Source organism: Oxyura jamaicensis, chromosome 20 (assembly GCF_011077185.1).
Source record: "Oxyura jamaicensis isolate SHBP4307 breed ruddy duck chromosome 20, BPBGC_Ojam_1.0, whole genome shotgun sequence".
NCBI classification, from domain to species: Eukaryota; Metazoa; Chordata; class Aves; order Anseriformes; family Anatidae; genus Oxyura; species Oxyura jamaicensis.
Window position 1 is genome coordinate 10,867,186 of NC_048912.1, and position 24,871 is coordinate 10,892,056.

At 44.7% G+C, this 24,871-nt stretch overlaps 1 protein-coding gene and 1 long non-coding RNA gene across 2 annotated transcripts in view; both read left to right on the forward strand.

Annotated features, from left to right (window-relative positions):
• The first annotated feature begins 17,920 nt into the window (after positions 1–17,920).
• On the forward strand, positions 17,921–19,645 carry LOC118176994. The gene is made up of 2 exons (XR_004755625.1): positions 17,921–18,326; positions 19,347–19,645. It is a non-coding gene; the product is annotated as an uncharacterized LOC118176994 (long non-coding RNA).
• A 1,749-nt stretch (positions 19,646–21,394) lies between these two features.
• Positions 21,395–24,871, forward strand: part of GNAS (GNAS complex locus) — a 151,710-nt gene continuing 148,233 nt past the window's right edge. The window contains exon 1 of the mRNA XM_035343542.1: positions 21,395–21,747. Coding sequence (XP_035199433.1) covers positions 21,501–21,747 — 247 coding nt within the window. The 5' untranslated portion in view covers positions 21,395–21,500. The remainder of the gene's footprint in view (positions 21,748–24,871) is intronic.

The following is a 24,871-nucleotide window of genomic DNA, read 5'->3' on the forward strand; positions in this document are numbered from 1 at the left end:
TGCGGTTCTTTCAGAAGACAGCAGGGTGTTGTCTCTGGAAGTCTGCTGGCAATCAGATTTCCCTTTGCTAAAGGAACTGATAGTGAGGTATATCCCAGACTGGGAGAACTCTGCGGTCCCATGGGAATTCTCACCTCTAAAACATGCAGCTAGGTTTGATTTTACATCACTTATTTTGATTTCTCACTCTTAAATAAGAGTGTTACTTCCTTCTCCTCGTCTGCTTCAGGAAACAGTGCTGGGCTCTATCATTCTTCTCCATACAAATTTAATAGAATTATGTAGCATTATTTTCTGTCAGATTACTTGGACATTTAAACGGATACCAAGAATATGCAGAGTTGATATTAATACGGAGAAAAGAGTAAGTGAGAAAAATGTTAGTTGAAAGGAAGTCCTGAGCAGGACAACTGCTGAAGTTGTGGCCAGTGACAATATTTTGGTTTTCAGATAGTTTTATGTAGGAAAAATAATGCATTATTTTCACATCTGGCAATGTTTTCTTTGTGACAATGTTTTCTTTGTAGAAGCAGTTCAGGACAGCCCAGGATTTCCAGTCTGTAACAATAAGAATTCAATGAATTCAGACATCCATTCAACATGGAAAGCTGGAATGCATGCAAACAATGCTCTTACCCAATTTATTTCATGCTCCAGCATACATCTTTCAGTTCTGAGTACCTTTGCAATGCCCAGGTTGGTTTTGCAGAGGGAATTCAGTGTTCCTGCAATATCAACTCGCAGTACTTGAACAAAGATCCTGATTATTCTGTGGATAATCTTTTCTGTTAGCAGGGAAGGAACAAGGCGCTTGCATTTACAAACAGGAAATTATTCACCATGATTTTCCATTGCTATTTCCATTCCTCAATGCTTGGTGTGGTGGTAACAAATTGCAAAAATCATTTCAAGTTATCTTAACCTTTTTATTGACACCTTGAGTGCAGGGGCTGTGGGCAGTTGCTGCAATCTAGGTAACATCCTGCTTCCTTTGAACTTTCTCTAGGAGCTGATGTTCTCACTTCTTCACAGCATTCAGTTCTCACCGATTCTGTGTCATACAGAAATACAAACACAGGCATATAAATTTTGCCTCAGCATCTTTCTGCTGCACATCAGTGCTGAGCCCCTTTCACTGTTCACTGAAATGGATGGGCTTCTGAAGCTGTAAGTCATCCTCTAGAGCTGTTCTGGAATTCACAACTATTGGGGCAGAGCTGAGGATATTGGGGCAAGAGACACAGGAAGGTTTCATGCAGCATGTGGAACATGTGGAGGATAAAGACATCTTACATTTTTTGGCCCGTTTTTGTACCATACAACCCTGGGAATACTTGCAGCTTGCGTTCTGCAGGGCTACATGGATTTAGTGCTCCCACAGACCCTTCTGGGTCCAGACAGCTGCATATGTCTGTGCTTGCAGACCTGCTGCCTCCAGTTTTTCTCATTCCCAGGCAATTCCAATTGGTCTGACTTGGTAAGAAAGTGGCAAAATGTCCGAGCACTTTCCTCAATACCTGCCAGACTTTGGTGCTCTTTGTCTTCTTTCTTTTTCCCTCCTCTGACTTCATCCTGCTCCCTTGCTCTCAGAGCCAGTCTAGAGCAGATCATCGAAGCTTCAGAGACAAGCTGCACAGAGACGCTCTTTTCCAGTCCCTCTGCTCAGGAAGCTGACAGATCCATCCAGCTAGCAGAGCCTGGTGGGTGCTGCTTCTTGTGAGCCACCTTGGACGCACCCATTCACTACGTGAGCCTGCTGCTGCTCTCACCCCCACCCCCGCATCCCTTTGTCCCGGCTCCCAGCAGCAGCTCCCTGACCTTTGCTCCCCACCAGGCTCAGAGAGCACCACTAGAGGAGTGCAGCAGAGAGAGATTTGGGGTTTTGATGCCTAGCTGTCATCTGTAAGAGCAGCACTGTGCCATTTTCCTGTAGATCTTGAAATGCTGTACTAAAAAAGTCAGCCTCAATACCCCAATTTTACAGAGAAATTAATGGCTTGGAAAAATAAAATCAATCAATAGTCTTCAATGACTTTGCTGTCGAAAGTACAGTTCCAACAGCTCCCCACCTGATGCCCCATCCCCTAGGCTGCCCTCCTTTTCTTCAATGTCAGCCTCAAAGAGGGGGAAACTTCCAGTCTGAATCATTGAAACAAAATGCAGTGGAGTTTAGAGATGCATTTAGGATTGAGAAACACAATCCTCCTCAGTATCCAAAGGAGCTGTGCCTGTAAACCTTGTGTGCGCTGCTGGAAATCTTGGTGCGTATGTTTAACTTCTGTTTAACTAAGACGCATCTTTTAATAGAAGTTAATGATAGCATAACAGTACATTCTGTTAATGTTTTTATTCTCTTTATTAGTATCTTCATGTAATTTTAATATAGTTTAAGGCAGTTATTGAGATCTAAATAGGAACATCTGGGAAGAAAATATTTTTCCATGTACATTAAGGTTTGTTGGGCAATGGTAGTGTCTGGGAGGGACAGAGTGGAAAATTGTACACATCTTGCTAAAATACGCATGCTCTTCTTAGATGAGGATGGCTCTCGGTGCAGCTACTGGAGAGCAGAAGGATTTGTTCCTGCAGGCCGTGGTTGTGTGCAGAGCCACATCTCCAGCAGGACGTGTTGTTTCCACTTCTACACATCGTCTTTTCTGCTAGCAGCGCCTTGTTGGATTTTAGCTCACCCAAGGCATGGTTGCCACTATTTCTTTTCACCATCATTTTCCTTCCTCTCACCATCCTCTGCATGGGTGATTGTAAAACTAACATAACAGAACAGACGGACAGATTTTCCTTCCCCTTTAGTTACAAGAATGGCATTTATTCTTTGCAGAGGGCTGGTCAGGGCTCCACGTGATGCTGTAGTTTTACCTGCAGCTGGGAGCTGCTGCTCCTTCTCCGGTGGAATCGCAGGGCTAGTGGTTTGTGTCAAACTCTTGTATTTTTTCTGTCTTATATTCATAGTTACATTTTACTAGTTGAAAACAAAGTTAAGGCGATGGGTGCTAAAGATTAGGTATATATTTTATCTGAATTGAGTGTCTTACAAACACTGAGACGACTCTGTGACATAGGTCTGCAACTTCAGTTTTATAGAAATTATAAGAAAACTCAGATTTGATTTAGAAATTACTTAAATGAGAAATGTGTTTTTGTTTTTAGTCTAAAATGTTGGGCTTTCATTATTTTATCAAGTCAAATACTTTTATTTTGCCCTACTATATTTTATAACATTTTTATATCCTGTCAAACCAGCTCTAATGAATAAATCCAGATTGCAAATCTGGAAGTATTTTCCCCAAAGATGTAAGGCTAAGACTAAAGCCAAGGAGATACTGGCTCTAGTTCTGGTGTTAAAATACCAGTTATGGCCATTCGCATTCACGAACATGACTTTCTACCTCATCTGACTGTCACACTCCTCATAAGACTGGGTGTCCCACCAACATTCTCTCTGAATCTCATTTCAGAAACAGTTTTATTACATTAGCCACTTCTCATGTCTGTCTGAAATACTGGCAGTGACAGCAAAAGAGCATTTCCTTTGTCTTCAGCAAACTTCACAATGAACAAGCTCACAAACCTTATCCAAAGCCCATTCTATGCTTATGAAAAGGGTTAGGTCTTAAATGGATAGTGCTTTGAGTTGTAAAATATAAGGCCTGGGAGAGTAACAGAGATTTTTATATCTTTAGCCAGCAGGGATTTAGCGTATGTCTTTTAAAATTGCCCCCCTCTTATGAACACATGTAAGTTTGCAAGCCAGGAAATAATAGAGAGACAATTATTCATCTGAATATTTGTATTTCTTCTGATATTATTGTTTTTTTATTTTTACTGAGCACAGCTTACTTTGGACCTGCCTAGTATTTGGAAGCTCTCCATCCAAAGATCTAATACACAAAACAGGAAGCAGCTTTGACAGGCACATGCAATACTACAGACAAACACAAAACAACATCATAAACATTGGCTTTGGACCAGCTTTGTATGTGGTGGTAAAACATTTGGTATTCCACTTAAGATTTCTACGAGGAAACATCTGTGAGATTGTGCTGCAGATAACACGAAGCGTTTGATCCATCTTTGTTCGTCTAGAAAGGCACTGAGAAGGCTTCATTCACTTGGGCCTGACTGCAAACTGAAAATGAGCCTCGTTGTTCCAGCACGGAAAGCCCACGTACTGTATCTAAGCGTGCTCTGCCAAGAAGTGGTGGTGCAGTGCCTAGGCAAGGCGATCCTGTCGCATCCCTGCCGGGCTGCTGTGCATGTTGGTTTCAGAAACGCTGCCCCCGGTCTTCCAGGGAAGCTCCAGTACTTTGTCTTCTCTTCATCTGCACAGAGGCATCTGCAGTGAAGGACTTTCATCAGCTGTTTCTTGTAAGGCTTTCACCGTGGTGTATCTACAAAGCACGTTGTCTTTGTGCCAGCGGTTTTTTGGAGAGCCTGTGACAGAAAGCAGGGGGGTCAGTCCCTGTTTATGCTGGTGCAGTGTGTTTATGCTAGCTGTTTGCACCAGTGCAATTATGGTATCAACTAAAGCCTTAGTGTGCAGATGGCCTCCATCTCACTCTGTCTAGATCCAGTCACTGGGCCCTTCACCCTTTGCTGTAAAACAGGCAAGAAGCCACAATCCCACCAGACAGCCTGGACAGGTGTCTCCCAGCAGCAAAGCCCTGCCTTGATGAGCACAGACAGCTCCTCCGAGGCAGCAGCCAGAAGATGGTGTTTTGGCTATTTCCAAACTGTGCAAGACATGAGCACCCTATTGTTTTGTTGATATTTGGACTGCTCTCTGCAGGAGAAACTTGACAGGGCTGGGTTATTTTGTAATTGAAAACAAAAAAAGTCAGATGTTAGAGCAAAGTGTCAGGAGAAATGGGAGAGTCTCCTGCTTTCTTCAAAGACTTTATGCTGATATAGTTTGGTTAAACATAAGGTTAAGCTCAAGTTAAATAGAGTCCATTTTTGATTTTTATTTCTAGAAAATGATGTGATGAGATAGGATAAGCGGGGGGATAGACGAGGAGGACAGAACCACGAAACTGCAGTGCACAAAGTTCAGTGCAGGGCTGCAGTGGCTGAGGGCACCTTGGTTGAAATCAATTAGAAGGAGCTCATTGGGGGTCTATTCCAAGATGTTTTCTGGTCTCTTGTCATTATGCAGCACTAGTTGAGCTCCTCCAATTATTAGCTGAGCTCTGAGATATCCCTTTCTTCTTTTTTCTTCCTTGTTTTAAACATTTCATTGCAGTGACTGCCACCTTCCTGGAAGGTGCTTGAATCCTGGCATCCAGACTGCTCATGGGCAGGGAGAGAGCCCAGGGACTCAGCTGGGCGGAAGGAGGACCTCAGCCCTGCACTCCTCGGTTTGCTGCGTACAGAGAAGGGAAAACTTCAGGTGGGAGAATGGTTTACAGCAGTGATCGCTGTTTTGTATGTTTGGGCTACAGATTCTCAAAATGCACCATGCGTTATTTGCTTCTAGCAGAATGAAACATGAAAAGAAAATTGTGGTCATGGAACTGGCAGCAGCATAGTACACTCTGTTGCTAATTCATCTTTGTATGTGGGCCTCAGTCTAACATCTTAGCAGTTGGCTGTCTATGAATGAAATTTTGGATTTTTTTTTTATTGGAGTGGAGATTTTCCACAACGAGGAACTGACACCTCTTTAGACATGGGTGCTTAGAATGCAGGAGAGAAAAGGAAGAGAGGCTGCTTGAAAGGAAGCAGAAAAAGCATGTCTTCCTGAGCATGAGCAGGTTTGGGTGGTCATTGTGCAATTGATCACTGCTTTTCTGACTGCTGGGCAGATAAAAACAAATCTTGAGGAAGCAGCCTTAGAGACCTGAGGCTCGGGTTGCTGTCTGCATCCCCATCTGGGGGCTCTCATGAGCCTACGGTGCTCTTGAAGGAGCACCCAGGGAGAGTTCCAGAGCAGTCTGACAGTGTTGGCTGGGATCCCACCCCCTGGCAGAGCTGGAATCCTCCAGCCCTCTGCTGTGCCTTACCCAGGTTGATCTTAGGTCCTTTCTGTGTTCTCAGATCCCCAAAGCTAACAACTGTACTGCACAAACCTCTGTAGAAAGTGGGAGAGGGCCAAGACACAGCAAAAACTGGAAGGCCATGACAGTGGCCAGGAAACAGCGCTATCTTGGCCAGATTTCAGCCACAGCTTTTCTCTGACACCACAGCAGACATTGCCCAACGTACACGGAGCAGCACACAGAAATCCATATGGTGCTGCATAATGTTAATGGCAGCAGCAAGGCACATCTGCAAGAACACGGCAATCCAAGTAAACAAGAAGGCATGCTTTGTAGTTTGCAGTGTACTGTCCTTTAGAAAATTACCCTGAGTGTTGGCTTGTGCAGCTTGAGAACAGTTTTAAGAAACACTTTAAAAAAAAAAAAAAAAAGAGAGAGAGAGAGAGAACACTCCTGGAATAAGTGTCTTTATACTTGTTGTATACATGTATAAACACAGCAGCATAACTATACAGACAACATTTTGCTATATTAGTAAGTCGTGTGTTTATAGAAGTCAGAAAGCAATGCAATTAGTTATGGAGTAAACCATTAAAAGCAATATGCTGTTCTTCTGTGTGTTTTGTTGTTTTGTGTGGTTTTATATATATAGCCAACACTGAATCTGTTTCAATGTATATAGATACTACATTTCAAAAGTAGAGTCATGCTTCAGTATTCCACCTTACGATTCCAAAATGACAAATAATTTCCCCAAACTTCAGTCTAGTAGATAAGAACAAAAAGATGTGTTCATGAACTGGATGTGTCCTAATTTTCAAATATCCAAACGCATCCTTAGCATAGGCTTGTGCCCTCCGTTCCTGTCTTTTGTAAAGCAAGCCTGAATTATGATATATCCTGCTATGTGACCATGCAAATAGTAACATGAAAAAAGTTCTTTTCCTTCAAATACCTCAGTTAAGTTTTTCATTGACTTTGGTCAGATTAGTGTATAGGTGATATAGGTAGATTCTGATTTTGGGCCAAGGACTGTCAAGAAACTTTTGAAGAACACTGCTATCTGCAGTCAAAATGATGCATTTTTCTGTCTACTTTAAAGCTGACCAGCAGCTCTGGGATGTCAGTGGAACTGCAGGCTGTGTTTAAATGCCCTATGAATCAAGTCATTACAGAAACAGCTTCAGCAGTGATTAGAGATGGGGCTGAACTGTGACATCTGGACCTTGTCCAGGTAAAAATGCTGTCAGATGAAAAAGCAGGATCAGTATCCAGTCCTTTAACTTGGGGGTGTTTGGAGCAGAGCTATCAGGGATGGAGCTTTGCACCAATAAATGCATTTCTGAAGCGTTTTCCTATCAAGCAGCCAATAATTGCCATAAAATGCCCATGCCATTAGGCAGCAGGTTTTCTTCTGCTCAAAATGTAAAACACTTTTATTGATATCAGAGTGGTTCCTGCCTGACCAACAAAAGCAAAATTGGGTTAATAAACTCTAATGAACAAAGCCTGTGTTTTAAAGTAATCAATAACACATGAAAAACCTTGAAATACTGACTTTGTTCCTTTGGATACAAAACTGACAAAACGCCAGGTTAAAACAAAACAAGAACTGGCACATTTTGTAACATAACACATTTTTATTGTTAGTTTTTCTTTCAAGGTGCGAGTCTGTAAAAGTTTGGATTGCAAACTAAACACAGAAGCACGCACTTCAACTACTGCTTCACTGCAGTAGGCTAATAATGAAGTTACAGGGTGCTACTTTCAGAGCTTTTTGTGCCAAATGAAACAATGTTCATTGGTTAGGTCATACATTAATGTTGTCCAATTATTTCACATATAAAGCTGTACTGTTATTTTGCAGTGCTTACTAAACTACTATTTTCTTTAAGTGTAAAGAATAACCAAGGGTATATTGTACAGGATGCTCTTCAAAACAAATTTCCAAAAATAATAAACACAGACAATCCAGTTCAAATCAGCAATTAAAATCAAAGTTATTAGAATTTAAAGTAAGTTTGTGAAATTTATTACAATAGAACAATGGAAAAAGTTATCCTTTTCCAGGAGAGCTTTACATGCTAAGTTTCATTCACACAAATTTTCGGCAGGATAAATGAAGTTGTATGTGATACATTAAAATTTTAACCATGTACATTTTATGAATAAGACTGTTTTAAGGAGAATAAATCCTTTATGAATAAAGAAATCCAACTACTGGTGAAGGTTAGGCGAAATTAGTGTCCCTGTGCCATAATCATGACATTTTTATAGCAGTTCTTCCTGTCCAAGTATCATTCTCTCCCACCCTCTTTCTTTTTCTCTGTAGTTATTATCTACAAGAAAATTCTCTTAAGGTAAAAAAAAATTCCAAGGATCTGAAAACTAAATATGTCAGTTACTGAGCACCAAAGAGTTTCTGAGACCATCCTCCATCTAATTCTCTCTTCTTCCAGATCAGTCTAGTTCTTTCAGCCAGACCATGCCTTATCATTCCATACAGGGTAATACTCCCGAAATTCTATTAATATATATGTATATGCATATATATATATATTTCTAGTAACACTAGATTACTTATTAAATACATGGTTCAATTTCAGTCTTGCTTCATCTTCACTGAGCTTTGTCCGATCATCTTAAGAATACATTTTGTCTACTCTTCCCATTGCCTTGCGTTATTTTAGCCATGAATAAAATTGTTTTATTTGCTATCAAGTCAAATGGTAAAACTATTCTGAAAATCACCCCAGAAGTTAAATTATTCTCCATGATGGTGTTATCATTTCCGTGGTTGGTGCAGCAACCTGCAAAGCTTCCAGAAAATCTGGGTCAGCAGCAGTCATTTACAGTGTTTGCTAAAATGGAAACAACCCGAGCTGTTCCTGATTTCTCTGCCTTTCTTCAGTTCTCTCAAATGGAAAACACAAACTGTTCATCGATTTCCTTTGCCCATCATACTTTTAATGCAACATTTCTAATCATCAACCCAAATGCTGGGTTTTGTTTTCTGTCCAATAATCCTTGTTTTCTCTGAAATGGGAACTATTGATCTCCCATGTTGCATTTTATTCTCAACCGTTTAATGCTGAATAATGGTTTAATGCTTAAATGTGGCTGTCAGATCATCCTCTCTAAGATTCCTTTGCTTGGTTTCTTCCCAGATACAAATAAACAGTCGGAACGGAAGTGTTCTTCACATTTCAAATAAGATTCTGTTTTTCTTTTTTCATGTTCTGAAGCCTAATGCTTGAGTTTAAGGTGAATGCAGGCAGTCTATATACACATCCAATATACACATGCTTAAATGCTTAATAAACCAAGTGAAGACAGTTTAAAGAAAATTCTGAGCATCAACCCAAGCACCACAGAGGCCCATACAGCTGCCTGGATTATCCACCAGAAAGATGATTCCAAAGAGAGGCACTGATACAAGTGTTTGTTTGGCTTGAAACAGTAAACAGCTGTCTTTGCGGAGATGATTTTGAGCCCAAATTAACTCAAATACTTTTGATGAATAGATACAGCATTAGATGTCCCAAATCTCTCCCAATTCACCTTATACCACTGTATCCACGTCGGTGGAGCAGGAGTTCTTTCTACCAGCTGTAGTTCCAGGTGTGAACTCTGCATTCATGCAGCCCAGAGGTGCACAAAGACACAGACCCAGCTCCAGGCAAACTGACAATAGCAGAGGTACACCAGCACAGTGCTTCACCTGAATTTATATTCTTACTAACACTCAGAACAGGATTGCCTAGCAAGGCAGAACATGGTTCAGTTGATAGAGTAATACAGGTGCTGTTGCCTCATGCAGCAAATTCTCTTTCTGTTGTATTAGTTATTTACTGAAGCTGTTTACTACTTAAACTATGAAAGCTGAAATATATCTGTGAATTTTGTTTTTAATCTTTCACTAATGATTTTGTAGTAGATAACCCAACAGCGAATATGGTGAGTCTGTGATTTTGTTGCTGAATTTATCTGTGAGTAACCTTTGTAGCTCTGAAAATACAGCACTATTTAAAATAATCTGAAAAAAAAAAAAAAATTACAAGCTCTTTTGAGGGTGGTACTTGTGTGCAGTCTCCCTTTACGTTATTGTTAGCTTTAAAGGAAGTTAATCATAGGGTGAACCGGAGCTCCCATCACAGCGACGAGCCAGGATGCTGTAACATGTCTGTGCTAGTCAGCAAATGGATGCATGTGTTCGGCTGAAATAGTGCAGGTGGCCGGACTGTACCCTGAGTCACCGCGGTTCCCAGGGCTTTCTCCAGTGCTGGGCAGCTGCCTGCTACTCCCACATGTAACGGGAGCTCGCTCAGGGACTGGTGCCTTAATTGCACTGTCTGTCCGGGGGGATTTTGCCAATGTCTCTGTGGAGCATCAGCCCTGGAGAGGAACAAATCCTTTTCAAGTCGTTAGCGTGAGTGAGTCAATTAAGGAACTACACTCTGCAGGCTCGGCGTACTCATCTGTTTATGAATTTTATCTCCATGTTATTTCTACTCTCAACAGAATTTAATTCAGTCCCATAAACCTCTCTGTGTTATGTGAAGTCTGAATGATAGTTAACAGCGCATTCTGCCCCTGAAATCTTGCTGGAAAGACCACAGCTCTGCACTCTGGCACCGGCTGCAGAAAGAACTATTTCATAATAGGAGTGTAAGCAAATGCCATCAGCAAAAAATAATAGCAAAATTCCTTTGCTTTCCAGTGACAAACATCACTTAAGATATGACTGACATCACCACAAGGGAAAGCACATTTTTAAATGGAGCAGAAAACAAACCCTCTTGTATTATATAAACAAAGGAATGACTAAAGCAATAGGAAGATGTTCTAATCCAAGATACAAACGTTTTCCTTTCCTGTATAGCAGTTGTGAGAAACCAGTGGCAACCAGCGGGCTGTTCTGTCTTGCCTCCCTCTGCGCTGTGTGGCTGCCTCATCCTCATCCTCGCCCTGTGGCTGGGCTCGGTGCAGCCAGGCGCTAAGCTGGGCTCAGGCTGCGAGCTGTGCTGGCAGTGCGTCGCACGGGGAGAGCTTCAGGAGCAGCCTCCAGCCAGAGACACCCAATGTGTGCTGGGAAATGTCGTCATGACTTTCACTCGACCCAGAGCCAAAGGAGGCTACTCATGATGAGTAGCTATGGGAGGTAAAGGTATCTTTAAAGCAATTCAGCATTAGGATGAAATAGTCTGAGCCCATCGCTGGGACCTGAGTGCTGTTCAAAAAGGACAACTCATCCTTCCTCAGCTGCACCAAGTGCACTGGTGCTCTCGGGAAATCCCTGTACCCAGCTTTCTGCACGACAGACCAGCAAATACCTCTTGGTTTTAGATCAGAGAGCACAGCTCCTTATCCATCATCCCTTGTCTGGCAAGTACAAAACCTGTGCCTGTGTAAAAACCCAGCAAGCCTTTGGCAGAAAGCATATGGCAGGGGGGATGCTCTGCCACTTCTGCCGTGCTGCGGTGGGAGAAGGAGCGCTGCCTGCGCCTTGCCTCCAGGCAGGCGTTATGCTGAGCTCTCGAGCGTCATGGCACAATTTTTTCATCTGTGGAAGCAGATTAAAGGTTCTCAAGTCGTTTCAAAGCAAGTGCTGCAATGATTTATGGGTTGATTTTTATGGCCATGTGTTAGGGAAAAACTGGGAACTGAAAGAAAGGCACAACCTCTGTGAACTTCACATTGCATAAATTCCCAGCAAGGTGTCATCTTTGTGCATCGTGGCTATCAAGTGTCACTGGGATGTTGCACTGAAACTTGGAGCTAACTGGCTAGGAAATACAGGAAAATATACCCTTGTAAAAAATCTTGTGGGTATGCTTTTTTCTGATAAAGGCTGACTCTGGAGAAAATGTCACATTGTAACAACCTTATTTTCATGACTACTGACTACAAAAGACAGCGGAATTCCTAATGTAGATACAGGCTTGGCAAAAATAATGCCCTTGGTGTAGAATATTAAAATTCTGGCTTTCATCTCTGAAAGCAAGAATCCTTTGGCAGTACATGCTTTCACGTCCAGAAAATTATAGGTTTTTGTCTTTTTCCTCTTGTAGCCACTGTACCCATTGCTAATACTGTAATGCAGTTGTCTTTGGTGGTTTTCTGGTTGGTTGGTTTTGGTTTTGATTTTTTTATTTTACTTTTTTTTTTTTTTTTTTTTTTTTTCCAGATGAAACAGTTTCTTGACAAGAGAAGACTTCTCTGTCTTCATTGTTCCATTCTCTTGTATTTTTTTCACTAGTAATATCAGAAATCAGGAATGCTTTGCAAAGCCAGGAGAGCTTTATAAATGTGAGACCTGAAGTTTGTTTCCTCACCACCCTTGTATCCCTGTCACCTGGGGCCTATCATCTCGGCTGGGTGGGTACCGCCCCTCTCCAGCCCAGCGCAGAAGGACCCTCCTGAGGTGCCATCCCAGCAGACACAAGGCTTTCGCCTGGGTGTTCCAGCCCGATGTGCTTCAGCTCTACCCCAGCAAAGAGTTAATGAATTCTTTCCCTATGGAAACCAGGAGGAAATTGAAAAATGTAAAGACTACAGAGATAGTACCAACATACATCTTGAGAGGAGGATGAGAAGGAACATTGCATTTATTTATTTATTTATTTATTTTTAATTGTTCTAGACGAGGAAGGGTTGTAAATTAACGATTGCTTTCCTTTTGCACCTGCAGCATTAGGTAATACAGGAGAGCAGGAGGGCTCTGACTGCATTAGAAACCAGAGGTGAGAAAGCAAGTAGTGAAGTAACAACCCAGTGAAAAAGAAATGAAGTGGGTGTGTTCTTTTTTAAAAAAAACTTTTAATGAGGCTGGTGTTAATACACTGAGGCCTCATTAGCAACCTAAAAGAGGCTTTATGGCCATCTCACAGGCAGCCCCTCTGTCCTGGTGGGCACTGGGGGACGCCTGGCAGCAGGAGCAGGCTGTTGCAAGGCTGTGGCAGTGGTGACATCTAGAGGACAGGCACACTGCAGCTCTGTGCTGCCGGCAGCTGGCAGGATGCTCTTTCCAGCCAAAGGCCGTTTTCTGCTGCCAGCTAAACTAATTTCCCAGTGATGTAACAGGGGAAAACATTAAAAAACACTCTGTGTGCACACAGAGCTGCCCCCTGAGAAAACACTGCTTTCTTAATCCTGCAGCCTTCGCTGCAGTTTCAGGTTTCATTAACTAATGGTGTAAGCTGTACTACTGCAAGCAAAGGAAAAAAGGGTGAACTCAGTTCCTTCGGGGCTGTGATTGATTGGCTTATCAGGAGGCTGCATCTGGGGGAACTGACACTGTTCCCGGAGCCAGGGTCAAGTGACCGTGTGTAACGCAGAGCAGATGCAGCTGTTGTGCTGTGGGGAATATTTCCAGGGTCCTCCTCCTGGCCACCGACAGCATCTTGCCCCTGGAAGCAGTGCACAAATAACCAGAATTCTGATTAGAGCTGCAGCTACAGTGAATTGACGCCTCTGTTTTCCCCACTCCCAGAAAGAGGTGAGATGCAGGTGTTTAGGCAACATGAGAATACAAAAAGAAGGTGTGAAGAGGAGTTCAAAGCCCTGGCTTCCCTCAGCCTGCTTGGCCCTGGCAGCTCCAGCTCCTCACGCTGGCTCTTGCGTGTCTTGGCACAGAACCCACCAGAGGCAGAGCTGCCCTGGGGCTTGCCGGCGGTGCAGGAACCAGTGTTACCTCCCCGGTCCCGTGTGGCCACGAGTGCTTTCATGTTCACTGCTTTTTTTTCCCCAAGAAAGTAGATCCATTGTTTCTCTGCCATTTGCTCCTTTAAAGCTGCATGACAGCAATGAAGTCCAGCAGGCAGAGTGAGCCTGGCCCCGAGCTTCCATGGGAAATATTAAACTGCAGTTCTAAGAGAAATGATGAAATCTTTACTAGTAGGATTTAACAGCCTACTTATTCTGGAGCCAACCAGGAGAGATTTACAATGCTGTAAAATAAGCTAATTCTATTTTAAATTATTTCAAAAACGAAATGGCACAAACTGTCTTTAAAACCAAAGGGCAGATCTGACTTTTTAAAGAGATTACACTTTGTGAGGCCAAAACTAAAAGCTGTTGACCCAAACATTTAACAAATATTTGTGAAGACTAGCAAGGAGAGGGATTTCTGGAATTGTTTCCACTCCGAAGGGAAATTGATGGTAGTCCCTATCTCTTCGGTGCAGCCTAGGTTGGGTACACAGGACGTCCACGGAGCCCTGCTCCCACACGTACGGCAGGTACAAACAGCAGCTGGTAATCTTCAGCAACCCAAGTCTGCCTCTGCAGTCCATATTATCACAACAGTCCTCTTCCGTGTAACTTCCTCCCATGCCCACAGCACCTCTGCAATACTTGTTTGTTCTTTCTTTCTCTCACAAAGCGTGGCTGCCAAACCAGTCCCCAAATCAGCTGTGAACTGAGTTTGCAGGCAGCTTCTCAGAAAACCCCTTGGGCTGCACAGTCAAACCTGGCACTTGCCAGACTTCTGGCAGCAGTCACTTAAAAAAAGAAAAAGAGGTTTGTAATTGGTTCATCAGTGAGCCTGACAGAAGTGAGTAGCACTGGCACCTACTTCAGTTAAGCCGTGTATGAATTCTGTGATTAAGAGCCCTGACATATGAGGACAGTATTTGCAGGACGGAGCTTCTAACCAAAGCAGGATGCTGGCTAAATTCCAGGGCGTCCAGTTGTTCTGTGCTTGTTGCACTGAACATAAAGTTATATTATCAAAATTGTACATCTGAGTAAGACTCTGGTAGTTCATGTGAAATGTTTTGCTCAGTTCTTACTTGTTTTTTCCAAAAGGTTGGGTGATCTTTTCAGACTGATTCAGATATGAGTGTTTGTGTCCTACTGGTTTAATTACTCACATGGACCGAACAACACGCCTGAAGTGAAACACAGCTTCTTCGAGCAGGCTTCAGCCTTCGTCGGGAAGGCAGCTTGTGGTGTTTCAGGATAAGATGTAGAAGTGGCACAGAACTGGAAGGGCGATCGTTGGGAATTGTGTGTTTCACAGGGAACGTGATACATTGCCAACTGGAGAGGAGGCCCTTAACTTTAAACTTACTTGACCCTGCCAACTGGACAGTCCTGTCTATGAATTACTTATCACTCCTGGATGTGAGCCAGTTGCAGGACTGCTCGCCCAGTTATTTGTTTCTGCCAGCAAATGCTATCTCAGTGTATGAAACCAACTGGCTTTATTTTTTCCTACCTTTGGTGATAAGAGCCAACAGATGTCAGTATAGCCTGAATAACAAGAGGCTGTGTTGCTGCTCAGGGCTCTGCTTCTGCAGAACCTCCCTCAGTGGGAGTTTCACCACCAGACTCATGTAGCACGCCTGGGAGAGGGGGAGAATGTCGCCAATAACAGTATCAGTGTGTTAGGGGAGGCTGGAGAGGCTCTCACAGCTAAAAATATCCGCCCAAGTATTTTTAAAAACATATTCGAGGGTCCTTATAAACACACGGGCTTTTGTTGACAGAACAAGACTGCTCATTTATGTTGTGTATTAATTATCCTTGAAAACCTGCTCTGTTTATGCAGGGAGTCCCATGACAACTCCAGTTTGCTGAAGGTGCCACAATGATCTCAACAACAAACACGTTGCTGTATCTCTTAGAAAGGGACAGAGGGGAAACAGGAAGTATCTGCAGTCTGTAGGACAGCCAGTTAAGAAAAGGAAATAAGCTGCTTTATCAGAATATCACATTTCTGTTTTCACAAGTGCAATCCCAGTGGCTTTCTAGCCCAACTCGGGGCACCTCGCATGTGGCAGGTTTCCCCTAGAGGTATGATTGAAGCCCAGTGAAACTGGTGGAATTAGGCAGGTCATCTGGATAAGGGATTTCTGAATGGGAGGAATTTTACAATGTGCTCTATTCTTTTGCCACCTGAAGCCATAAATATTTGTTCAGGTGACAGCTCTAGGACCCAGAAAGCCGCTGTTGAGAACTAGGGAACATCACACATGATCTTCAATGGGTAAAACAAAAAAGGAGGGGACTGGGAGGAACCACAGTTTAATACCCTTGAAGCAAAACTGAGGCATGATGCTGAAAACCAACTGAGTGTCCATAAAGATAGTCAAGGGGAAAGGTAGCAAGTTTTATTGTATTCAATGGAGTGAAAACTTGTACTTTGGAATTTGGATGGTGTTAGTGGCTGGTTCTGTGCCCAGTGAACCCTATATGTCAGTGAGCAGTCAGCCTCCCCAGAGCACAGGCTGCCGTTACTGCTAAAAGACAGTTAAATGAGTGCCTTCAGAAGTTTGGCAAGAGGAATGGAGCCAGGAGCAGATAGTCACACTTTAATTTATAGCCACAGTGTCAATTTGAACTCACACTGCAATACTCTCAGGTACGAATAGCCAAGAACTGCCATCTCTGAACGCCCTTCTTGCCATGGCCTGTCTCCTATCCCTCACCACACTGTCAGGACCAAGGAGAAGACAAATGGTGGATGAGGTGATGAAGGATCTCGTGGCAATTGCTTCAGAATAGCTAACATCTGCATAAAACCAATCAGGCTATTAATAAGTTGGATGCTTACCGATTCATCTATTCTACACACAGTGCACAGCTTTGTTCCTGGAGTCCATGACTTCACTCTGCAGCTTCAGGGAATCAAAGATGGACTGGAGGGGTGTCAGAACTGGCATTTAGACCAGGATGTTGTCACATCACATAACTGTATCTGTATGCTCTGGTCTCCTCCATAAAGACTTTGCTCTCATTATACATGGAATGGGCTTGAATATCCTCCTAGGTGAAGGTGGTTTTGCTCATCCTATGAGCCCAGGTGGGAAGCTGAAAGCCTGCTGTGCAGTAACAGCGATACAGCATTTGTTGACCATGTCTTGAGAACACCGTCCCATAAATGAAAGCACTAGTAACTTCTGTCATTTTATACCTGAAATGCAATTCAAAGGCAATGAATTCTGACTGTCATCCCTTATCTGAGTATCACAATTCTTATTTAGCAGGAGAAGTGGCTTTTGAATTAAGAGATGTGGCTCTGTGGTTATAGGTATTAGGAACTCCTGGTTCTCAGGGTTTCTGAAAGAAGCCAACAAGTTAACAGTTTAGACTGATATATACATAGAGATATAGAAAGTTGAGATTGAAATTAGGCACTTAGTCATCCACTTAAATCTAGACTTCAGCGTAGGAAATAGGGGAATAACAGCAGCTACTTACTGACTTGAAACAAAGGATCAAAAGTAGAGACCAGACAGAACTGGCTTCAGCTAAAATTAATGGAAAATACTCCGAGTTTGGAGTAGTTATTTGGTCATACAGACACCGAGCAAACTTCATAAATCTAGTTTCCTCACTTTATGTCCTAAGGGCCTTGCTTTACAACTGGCTGGCAAAATGCATTCTTCAGGGGTGCTCAGCACCCTTTGCTCCTCCAGCTGCACTGAGTGGCAATTACAGGGTCTCTGAGAAGCTGACTCCTTTACTTGAGATGCCTTGACCTGAGGTGCCAGGCTACAGCCACCTACACTGGAAAACTTGAGTGCGAATCAGTGCACTGGAGAGAGGACAGCCTGTGGGAGGGGAGTGCCAGAAAGCTCATAAGCAGGTCTGACACATTGGTGTTTTGCAACAAGAAAGGAACATTGCATGTATAGATCACTTACAGTAATGGGGGTGGGAGTTTTGCTAGGGTGTCCTGAGTTCAATCAATTAGTTTCTCTCCCAAGGCACAAATTAATGCAAATTTTACTCATTTACATTTCTCTTGCTGACATGTTTCCTGGTATTGATCCAAGTTCTTTTGCTTATGTGTCCATGTCTCTTTTAATGATGCAGTCCCACAGTTATTGCCTCTCTTCTCGCTTCCTTGGTACTTTTTTGCACTCCCAGGTGGCCTGCCTTTTTTTTTTTTTTTTTTTTTTTCTCTGTTGCAGATGCTAAAAGCAACACAATAAACATACAGAGAGATCTGCAGCCCAGTGCTCAGGGAAGGGCAACTCGGTTCTCTTCATTCCCTGAGCAGTCAGGAGGAGGCAGGGTCTTCAGTCATCCCCGCTTCGCTAGCTGGACAGAGGGGAGGAGATGTAGAGATGTTTGTAGGAGCAGTGAACTGTATAGCCACACTACATCTGCAGATGCCATGCCTCAGATAGCCCTCTCATATCCCTGATGTGAAGAATTCTTCCTGGGCTGGTGCAGCTGTGCCTTGGCCCACCAGGCAGCTGGACTTAACAAGCTCTCCCTTCGCTATGTGTGGACATTTACTTGTTGTGATGTTTTTTGCTTAAGGAGGTTGAAAGAAGCTGAAACCGTGACATGAGCTATGCAGGCTACCATGCACAGGTGGAGTTGGGTAGATACAGTGTGTTTCCATGGACATGACCAGCAGCTTTAAGAATCATTTTCTTTAACTGCAAACCACTTTCAAGCCTGAATCTGTCTCCAGTACAAATGCTGCTAGTACTACGTGAATGAACAGTATTCCTATATGGCAGAAGATGGTTTGTTCTTAGAGGTAATTCCCTCTGCTATCTCTGAAACTGGGTGTGATTTCAAAAAGCTGTCAATGTGTCACACACTCTTTACCCAGAGGAAATACATGACCTTACCCTCGCTGTTACTAAAGTCAGTCAGAAATTTTGCTGCTAAGACTGGTGTAAGCTGGGAAGCTGAGGAACAGTGCCTCTGACATTGTGAACAGCTGGAAAGGAGTAACTACAGTTATACAGTAACTATAGGCAGGGCCGTAGCCAGTATACCAGGATGTGCAATTTCTGATTTCCTGAAATGCATAATTAATAAGTTATATGAGTTATTTTGGGGGGTCTGAAATGAAATAGGGTGAGGGAAAGCCTATCTTCCACTTTGACATTCTGCTTCCCTCGCAGGTTTCTACTTCAGATCCTACCTAGGAAAGGATGAATGTTACAGCAAAGATAAGCTCGGAGTGCTCTGCAGCGCTTGTCACCTGAACCGGAAAAGTTTTTGAAGTAATGAAACTGAAACAGACTGATCATAAACTTGTCTTGCTATAAACTGCACAAGCAGGAAAACAGAAGAGGGTTGTCTACCTGCAGCCATGGGAACAAATTAATAGGCTGAATGTTTCCCTTTAGTTTCTCACGTTACCTTCTGGTTTTGTTTAGATATTTTTTTTCTCCACAGCACTCACAAGTTCTCTTTCCTTTAGCAGCAGCACATAGATCCCCACAGCACAGCATGCTTCACAGAACTGTCCTGTCTCCAAGTATAACCTTACTCTTGTTCTAGTGTCTCTCCAGAAAGCACAGAAAGAAAAAGAAAACCACTATTAATAATCCTCTAGTCTGACCTTTACATTTTCTTGGTATATTACATTCTCAGGGGTGTGCTCATCAGAAGGATGAACTCTCAGTCACAGAGGAAAAGACATTACGGCAGTGGAGACAGAAAGTGAGTCATGTGGGCATCTCAAACATAATGCAAGATTGATTAATTTCTGCAACGTGCAGCAACTGTTTCTGAAGCTTGGGCTCATAGTGATGTTTAAAGTGAACTTATCTGCTGGGTAATGATTTAATTTGTACACTTACTAATTGTTGTAACAGCCAGGCAGCAGGGTATTGATTATGTGCTGTGAATGTTGCATAGGCAACACAATAAATGGAAAGAGGTAGGTGTTCTCTCCCTTGGCTCAGGTGGTACCTTTCTCCAGGAACAGACCCACTGACTTTCCAGAGCACAGATTGCAGGAATGAAGAGATAAGAACCTGACCATAGCTACCAGGCCTGGCTGAAAGTCAATTAAATGTATTGAAATAACTAACATCCTTCTTATGAGGGACACAAACAGTGTCTTCTGATGGAATAGGTGCCAATCTCCCTGGGCCTGTTCCTGTTGCGAAGCATTTGTTCATGACCCTGTCTGAGCCCAGACTCACAGATCATTTAAATACATTTCCTGAACTTTGTTCTGGCATCCCCACTCGCCGTCGCTGATTGTTCCTGGAAACACACTGGGAACAGGATGCCAGAGAGGAGGTTTGCAGAGAAGCCCCAGCTCCCTCCTGCAGGATGGGGCTGAGGGCAAGGAGCACTGCCGTGGGCTGTGTTGTGTTTGTTGTGGCCTTCCAGCAGAGGCAGGACCTGGAGCGAGGGCTCCTCCTCTGCGTCCCTGCAAACCAAAAGGGCTGCTTTAAGCCTGGTTCCCAAGACTAACAAAAAACTCTTGAGTGGCAAGACACAAAAGATGTGCAGAGCTGGCTAGCACACCTGGCTAACAGTGACCTCCAAGGGCAGTTCTCCCTGCGCCAAGGCTGCCTTGCTGATTCAGCAGCTGGAGCACCCTGCCTCAGGGCAGGCTCGTGCTGTCGGACGTGACCCACTCACCCGTTCGGGTGGCAGGAACGAAGAGGGAAGAGGGAGCCGCTGCAGCTCGTAATGGATGTGTTCTGCTAACACGGACTCACAGGTTTCTAAAGACAAATTTATATCAAGATGTCTAACTCGTGAGAAAGCACTGCAAGTGAGATTTCAGTTATAACCACGTAGGCCGTTAGCAGATATGCCACAGCACGGAGAGCTGCTTGGAAAGATCTAACTCCAGAGTGCAGGATGTGTGGCCAGGCCCCAGAGAATATTAGTCATATTATAAGTGAATGCTCAGAGCTGGCCGGAGATGAGTATAAAGTACAGTATGACAAAGTTGGCTGTACCGTGCATTGAGTGTGCTGCGGGGGGGGGGGGGGGGGGGGGGGGGGGAAAACTGCCACGACCACAATTATCACTCTCAGCCAGGTAAATTGATTGCAACTGAGGTAAAATTGAAGTTTGTTAAAAAACAAAATGAAACAACAAACAGACGTGGTGGTTGCACAATAGAAGGGGAGAGCGACAGAGCAAGCTTCAACCTTAACGTCTGCGCTGGATGATGGTACTGAGGGAGAACACAAGAAGCCACAAATATGAGTGCTTATGGCAGGAAGAAAATCTGGGGCATGAAAATGGGCCATGACTCGGTTTTATCCCCCTTATTTCCAGTGGGTTGAGATCTTGTGGCAGCGCACCTCCACAGAAGCATTCGAGCTGGAGATCAGCTCTCTGACAGAGCAGCGGGCAGCATCCCCCCAACTCCCTGAAGGCGGGGATGTCACCCCAGCTCCCAGCTTAGCTGGGGGGCGAGCCCCTCATGGGGCTGGGGAGCGAGTGAGGGGGTAACGGGGGTCGTGAGGCGTGCACCGAGCGACATGATGGGGACGGGGCGACACCGTCCCCCCGCCTCACACCTCATCCCCCCCCGTAGCACCGGCGGCCGCCTGAGGGCCGCTCCCCTCACAAGATGGTAGCCATGGCGCCATCACGTGCGGGGGCCCGGCCGCCGAGGGGCGGGGAGGGGCGGGCGCGGCGCTCGGCAGCCCCGGCCCCGCGGGGCCGTTTAAGAGCCCGCCGGGCGCCGCCTCGCCCTGCCCGGCCCGGCCCGGCCCCAGCCCGGCGGAGAGCATGCGGTAGGGGCGGGCGGGAGGCCGCGGCACCGGCAGCATGGGGCTGTGCTACAGCCTGCGCTCCCGCCTGGCCGCGGCGCGCCCCTCGGTGCCGTACGGCGGCCGGGGCGAGGCGGACCCCCCCCCGGTGACAGCGGAGCACGGCGACCCGCAGGTGCGGCACCGGCTGCGGCAGGACCTGGTGGCCAAGGAGCGGGCGGACAAGAAGCGGAGCAAGAGCATCGACAAGACGCTGAAGGCGGAGAAGAGGGAGTACAAGCAGACGCACAGGCTGCTGCTGCTCGGTGAGCGGCGGGCGGGACGCGGCCGGCGGCTCCCCCCGTGCCCCCCGGGGGCGAACCGGGGACGGGGGCTTGGCATCGCCCGGTGGAGGCCGGGGCGCTGGCTGCACCTCGGGGGGAGCCCTCAGGGGTCGGGGGGACCCCTCCAGCCGTGCGCGGCGCTGGGGGCTGTGGGCGGTTTTCCCCCCTTTTGAGTTTTATTTTATTTATTTATTTATTTATCTTTCCTTGTGCGTTCGTGCTTCGGCGTCGCCTCGCCAAGTGCTGGCGGCTGGGGAGGTGTCGGGGCTCCGAGGCTGGCTTCGGCCCGGCGGGGCCGTGCACCTGCCTGTGCAGCACGGCCGGGGGCTGGGCGGGGGGCCCGGGGGGAGCAGCCCCGCGGAAAGGCACCGGGTGCTGCCGGGTGTGCCCGAGGTGCTTGGGGTGACCCTAACACACGAACGAGCAGAGCTGTGCACTGCCTGTCAGGTAAGTCCATGGGTCTTAGAAATTCTTCCACCTCCTTTCCCTCAGCACGCTTCGGCTGGGACACCGACAGCACACACAAGTGGGTCTCAGAGCTCTGAACATCATGGGATAGCACATGTCACCTCAGACTTCTGCAGGTGGCTTGGGAGCCTCCTGCCTGCTGAGGTCAATGTGGTACCCTGTGTGATGAATGCAAAGACTTGGCCCTGTTGGTTTTATTTTATTTTTTGTTCAATATGTTTGTAGTCTGTATTCAAGGGGCTGAATTGCTGAGATGCTTTAGAGAGCAGCATTGGCATAGTTTTATAAGTCTTGGTGCTAAAAGTTTTTTGGTCTATAAATGCAGCCCCCTGTGATGTGGCCGCAGCTATAGCAATACGTGCTTGTGAAGGTGTCTCCCCGCTTCGGAGGGGGAGGGCAAGCGATCCTTGCGTAAAGGCTTTGAACTCCGTATGCTGTGAGCATATTGGTGAGAAATCACACCTCTGACCAACCTGGCTCTCCTTTCAAGAACAGGCTACATCGTAGGTATTTTAGATCTTAACTTTTTAATTTATGTCAAGTCTGTTCTGCAGTAAACAAGTGTTTGAAGAAAGAGCTGTGAGAATTGATGTCTTTTTCTTTCTAGATTAAAAACAAAACAAGAAGACTAATGCTGATGTTAATCTGCTTGCCTGTAAGTCAGGAAGGCTATCTGATGGGCTGCTGCATTTGCACTAGGCAATATTTCAGTGGCTTGTTTTCTAACATTGCTTCTAGCACGTTGTTCCACAGCACTGCTTTTGCAGAAGTGACGTTAAACTTAGTGGGTTAAACAATGTATCCTAGCAGTTTGAAGTTATCCATACTGATGCCAAAAGGGAGAGTATTCTTTGTCAAAGTACTGATTTATAAATCTGATGGATATGAGTCAGTGTTATGCTGGCAGTGGTTTATTATATTTCAGCCTGGACTTGAATAGCAGGAAGTCACTTCTTGGCCCTCTTGTAAATCTTGGGATGCCTAAGAGACCCATTTCCCTGCGCCTTGCGCAGAGACTGTCAGTTCTCTAGTTAGCTTCCTTCCCTTGTTGCGTCTCCCTGTATCCCACTCGTACTGTTACTCCGTGAATTTCTAAACTGGATCAAGAAGTTTGGATTGTGGTTGATAATACTTTATGCACATCTGCAGGTATTAGAGATGGTCAGCAAGAGCTCTGTAATGAGACATAGCCTGCATGCTTATGGATTACACCTGCTAATTGTGCAGGGCAGTAAAATTGACCCGCAATTGAATAAGTGGCAGGAGCTTGGATTTAAAGCAGTGACTGAGTCTTCTTCCAAGGAATAGAGCTGGGGTTGGGGAAAATAAACTGAAGAAGTGCGGACAAGGGATGTTTCCTCACCTGGCACTGTAGACTCAATGGCAAAAGCTTCAAAAGGTACTCATGGTTTCTTGCTTGTGCTCCCAACTCTTTAGGCTGATGTGCTCCTGCAGGCACAGAGCAGTGGTGTGAACGGTGAAGCACACTGCAGGTACCTGCTCTTTTTTGGGGGTGTGATGGAACTTAAGCGAAACCTATACCAATGCTTCAGGTCTGGTCTGTATCCAAAGCTGACTTATCTTTAACATGCCTGCATTAGCTCGCTGCAAACATACTGCAAGAGTTGAAGAGCTGCGCAGCAAATCCAGAGTTTACTCCTGTCACATGCTTGGGTGTACAGAATGCAGTGAATGCACAGTCAGGTGTGTCTGTGCCTGGGTGTGTTTTGTTTTGTAGTGTGGATAACATACCTCAAAGCTATAAGCTCTGGTCTGTTACACACAGTATTAGAATACTAGTCATTGTGACTGATGCTTGACGTTCAGTGTTGCAGGATTTTCAGACCTGCAGGTTCCTTGAAGGTGTTTTGGAGGGTGTTTTTCAGAGTGCGGGGGCTTTCTTTTTTGTTTGTTTTGGGAACAGTCTTGATCCTAAAATTGGAAGTATGCGTATGGGAGAAAGTTTTTTAAACTTTGCTGTTGAACAATTCCACTGTGTGTGCATCCCACTGGTGACTGTAATATGGGTCTTCCTTGGCCTTTTTTCAGACTTGAATTCTAATTCATCTTAAATTTTGTTTTTATCATATAACAAATATATGAAAACAAAGAATTCTATTTGTTTCTCTGGGGTTTGAATGTTTTTGATCAGTTAGTATTTTTCCAACAACAATAATAATAAAAAAAAAAACATTGTCAGAAATGCGTTCAATTCTCCTGGTGTATGTGTTGCTTTGCCATGAGCTTCCTTGTGTTGTGTAGCCTGGTTGCCTGTAAGAGAAGAACCTGGGCTACTCTGCTCCAGGTGTGCTTCCCCTCTGTGTATGTAGCTTTCCAAGCCCACTCTCTCAGGCTGAACTCTCAACCACATGAGAGCTACTCATGGCTAAGAGGACTTAAATATCTTTGAACACATATAGATGCATGCAGTTGTTATCTGGGGTATTTAACTACAACGTATTAAACGATGTCTGTTCTGAATCTTACCTACATCCGTTCTTAAATAATTGTTAGAAACATTTTTTACTCACATAGGTACGAATTATGAATATAGGCCATGCAAATTTAAAGTTTTTGTAGGGGAAATATATTACACAGAAAAAAAACATGCTTTAAGAAGCTAGAAAATACCAGCATG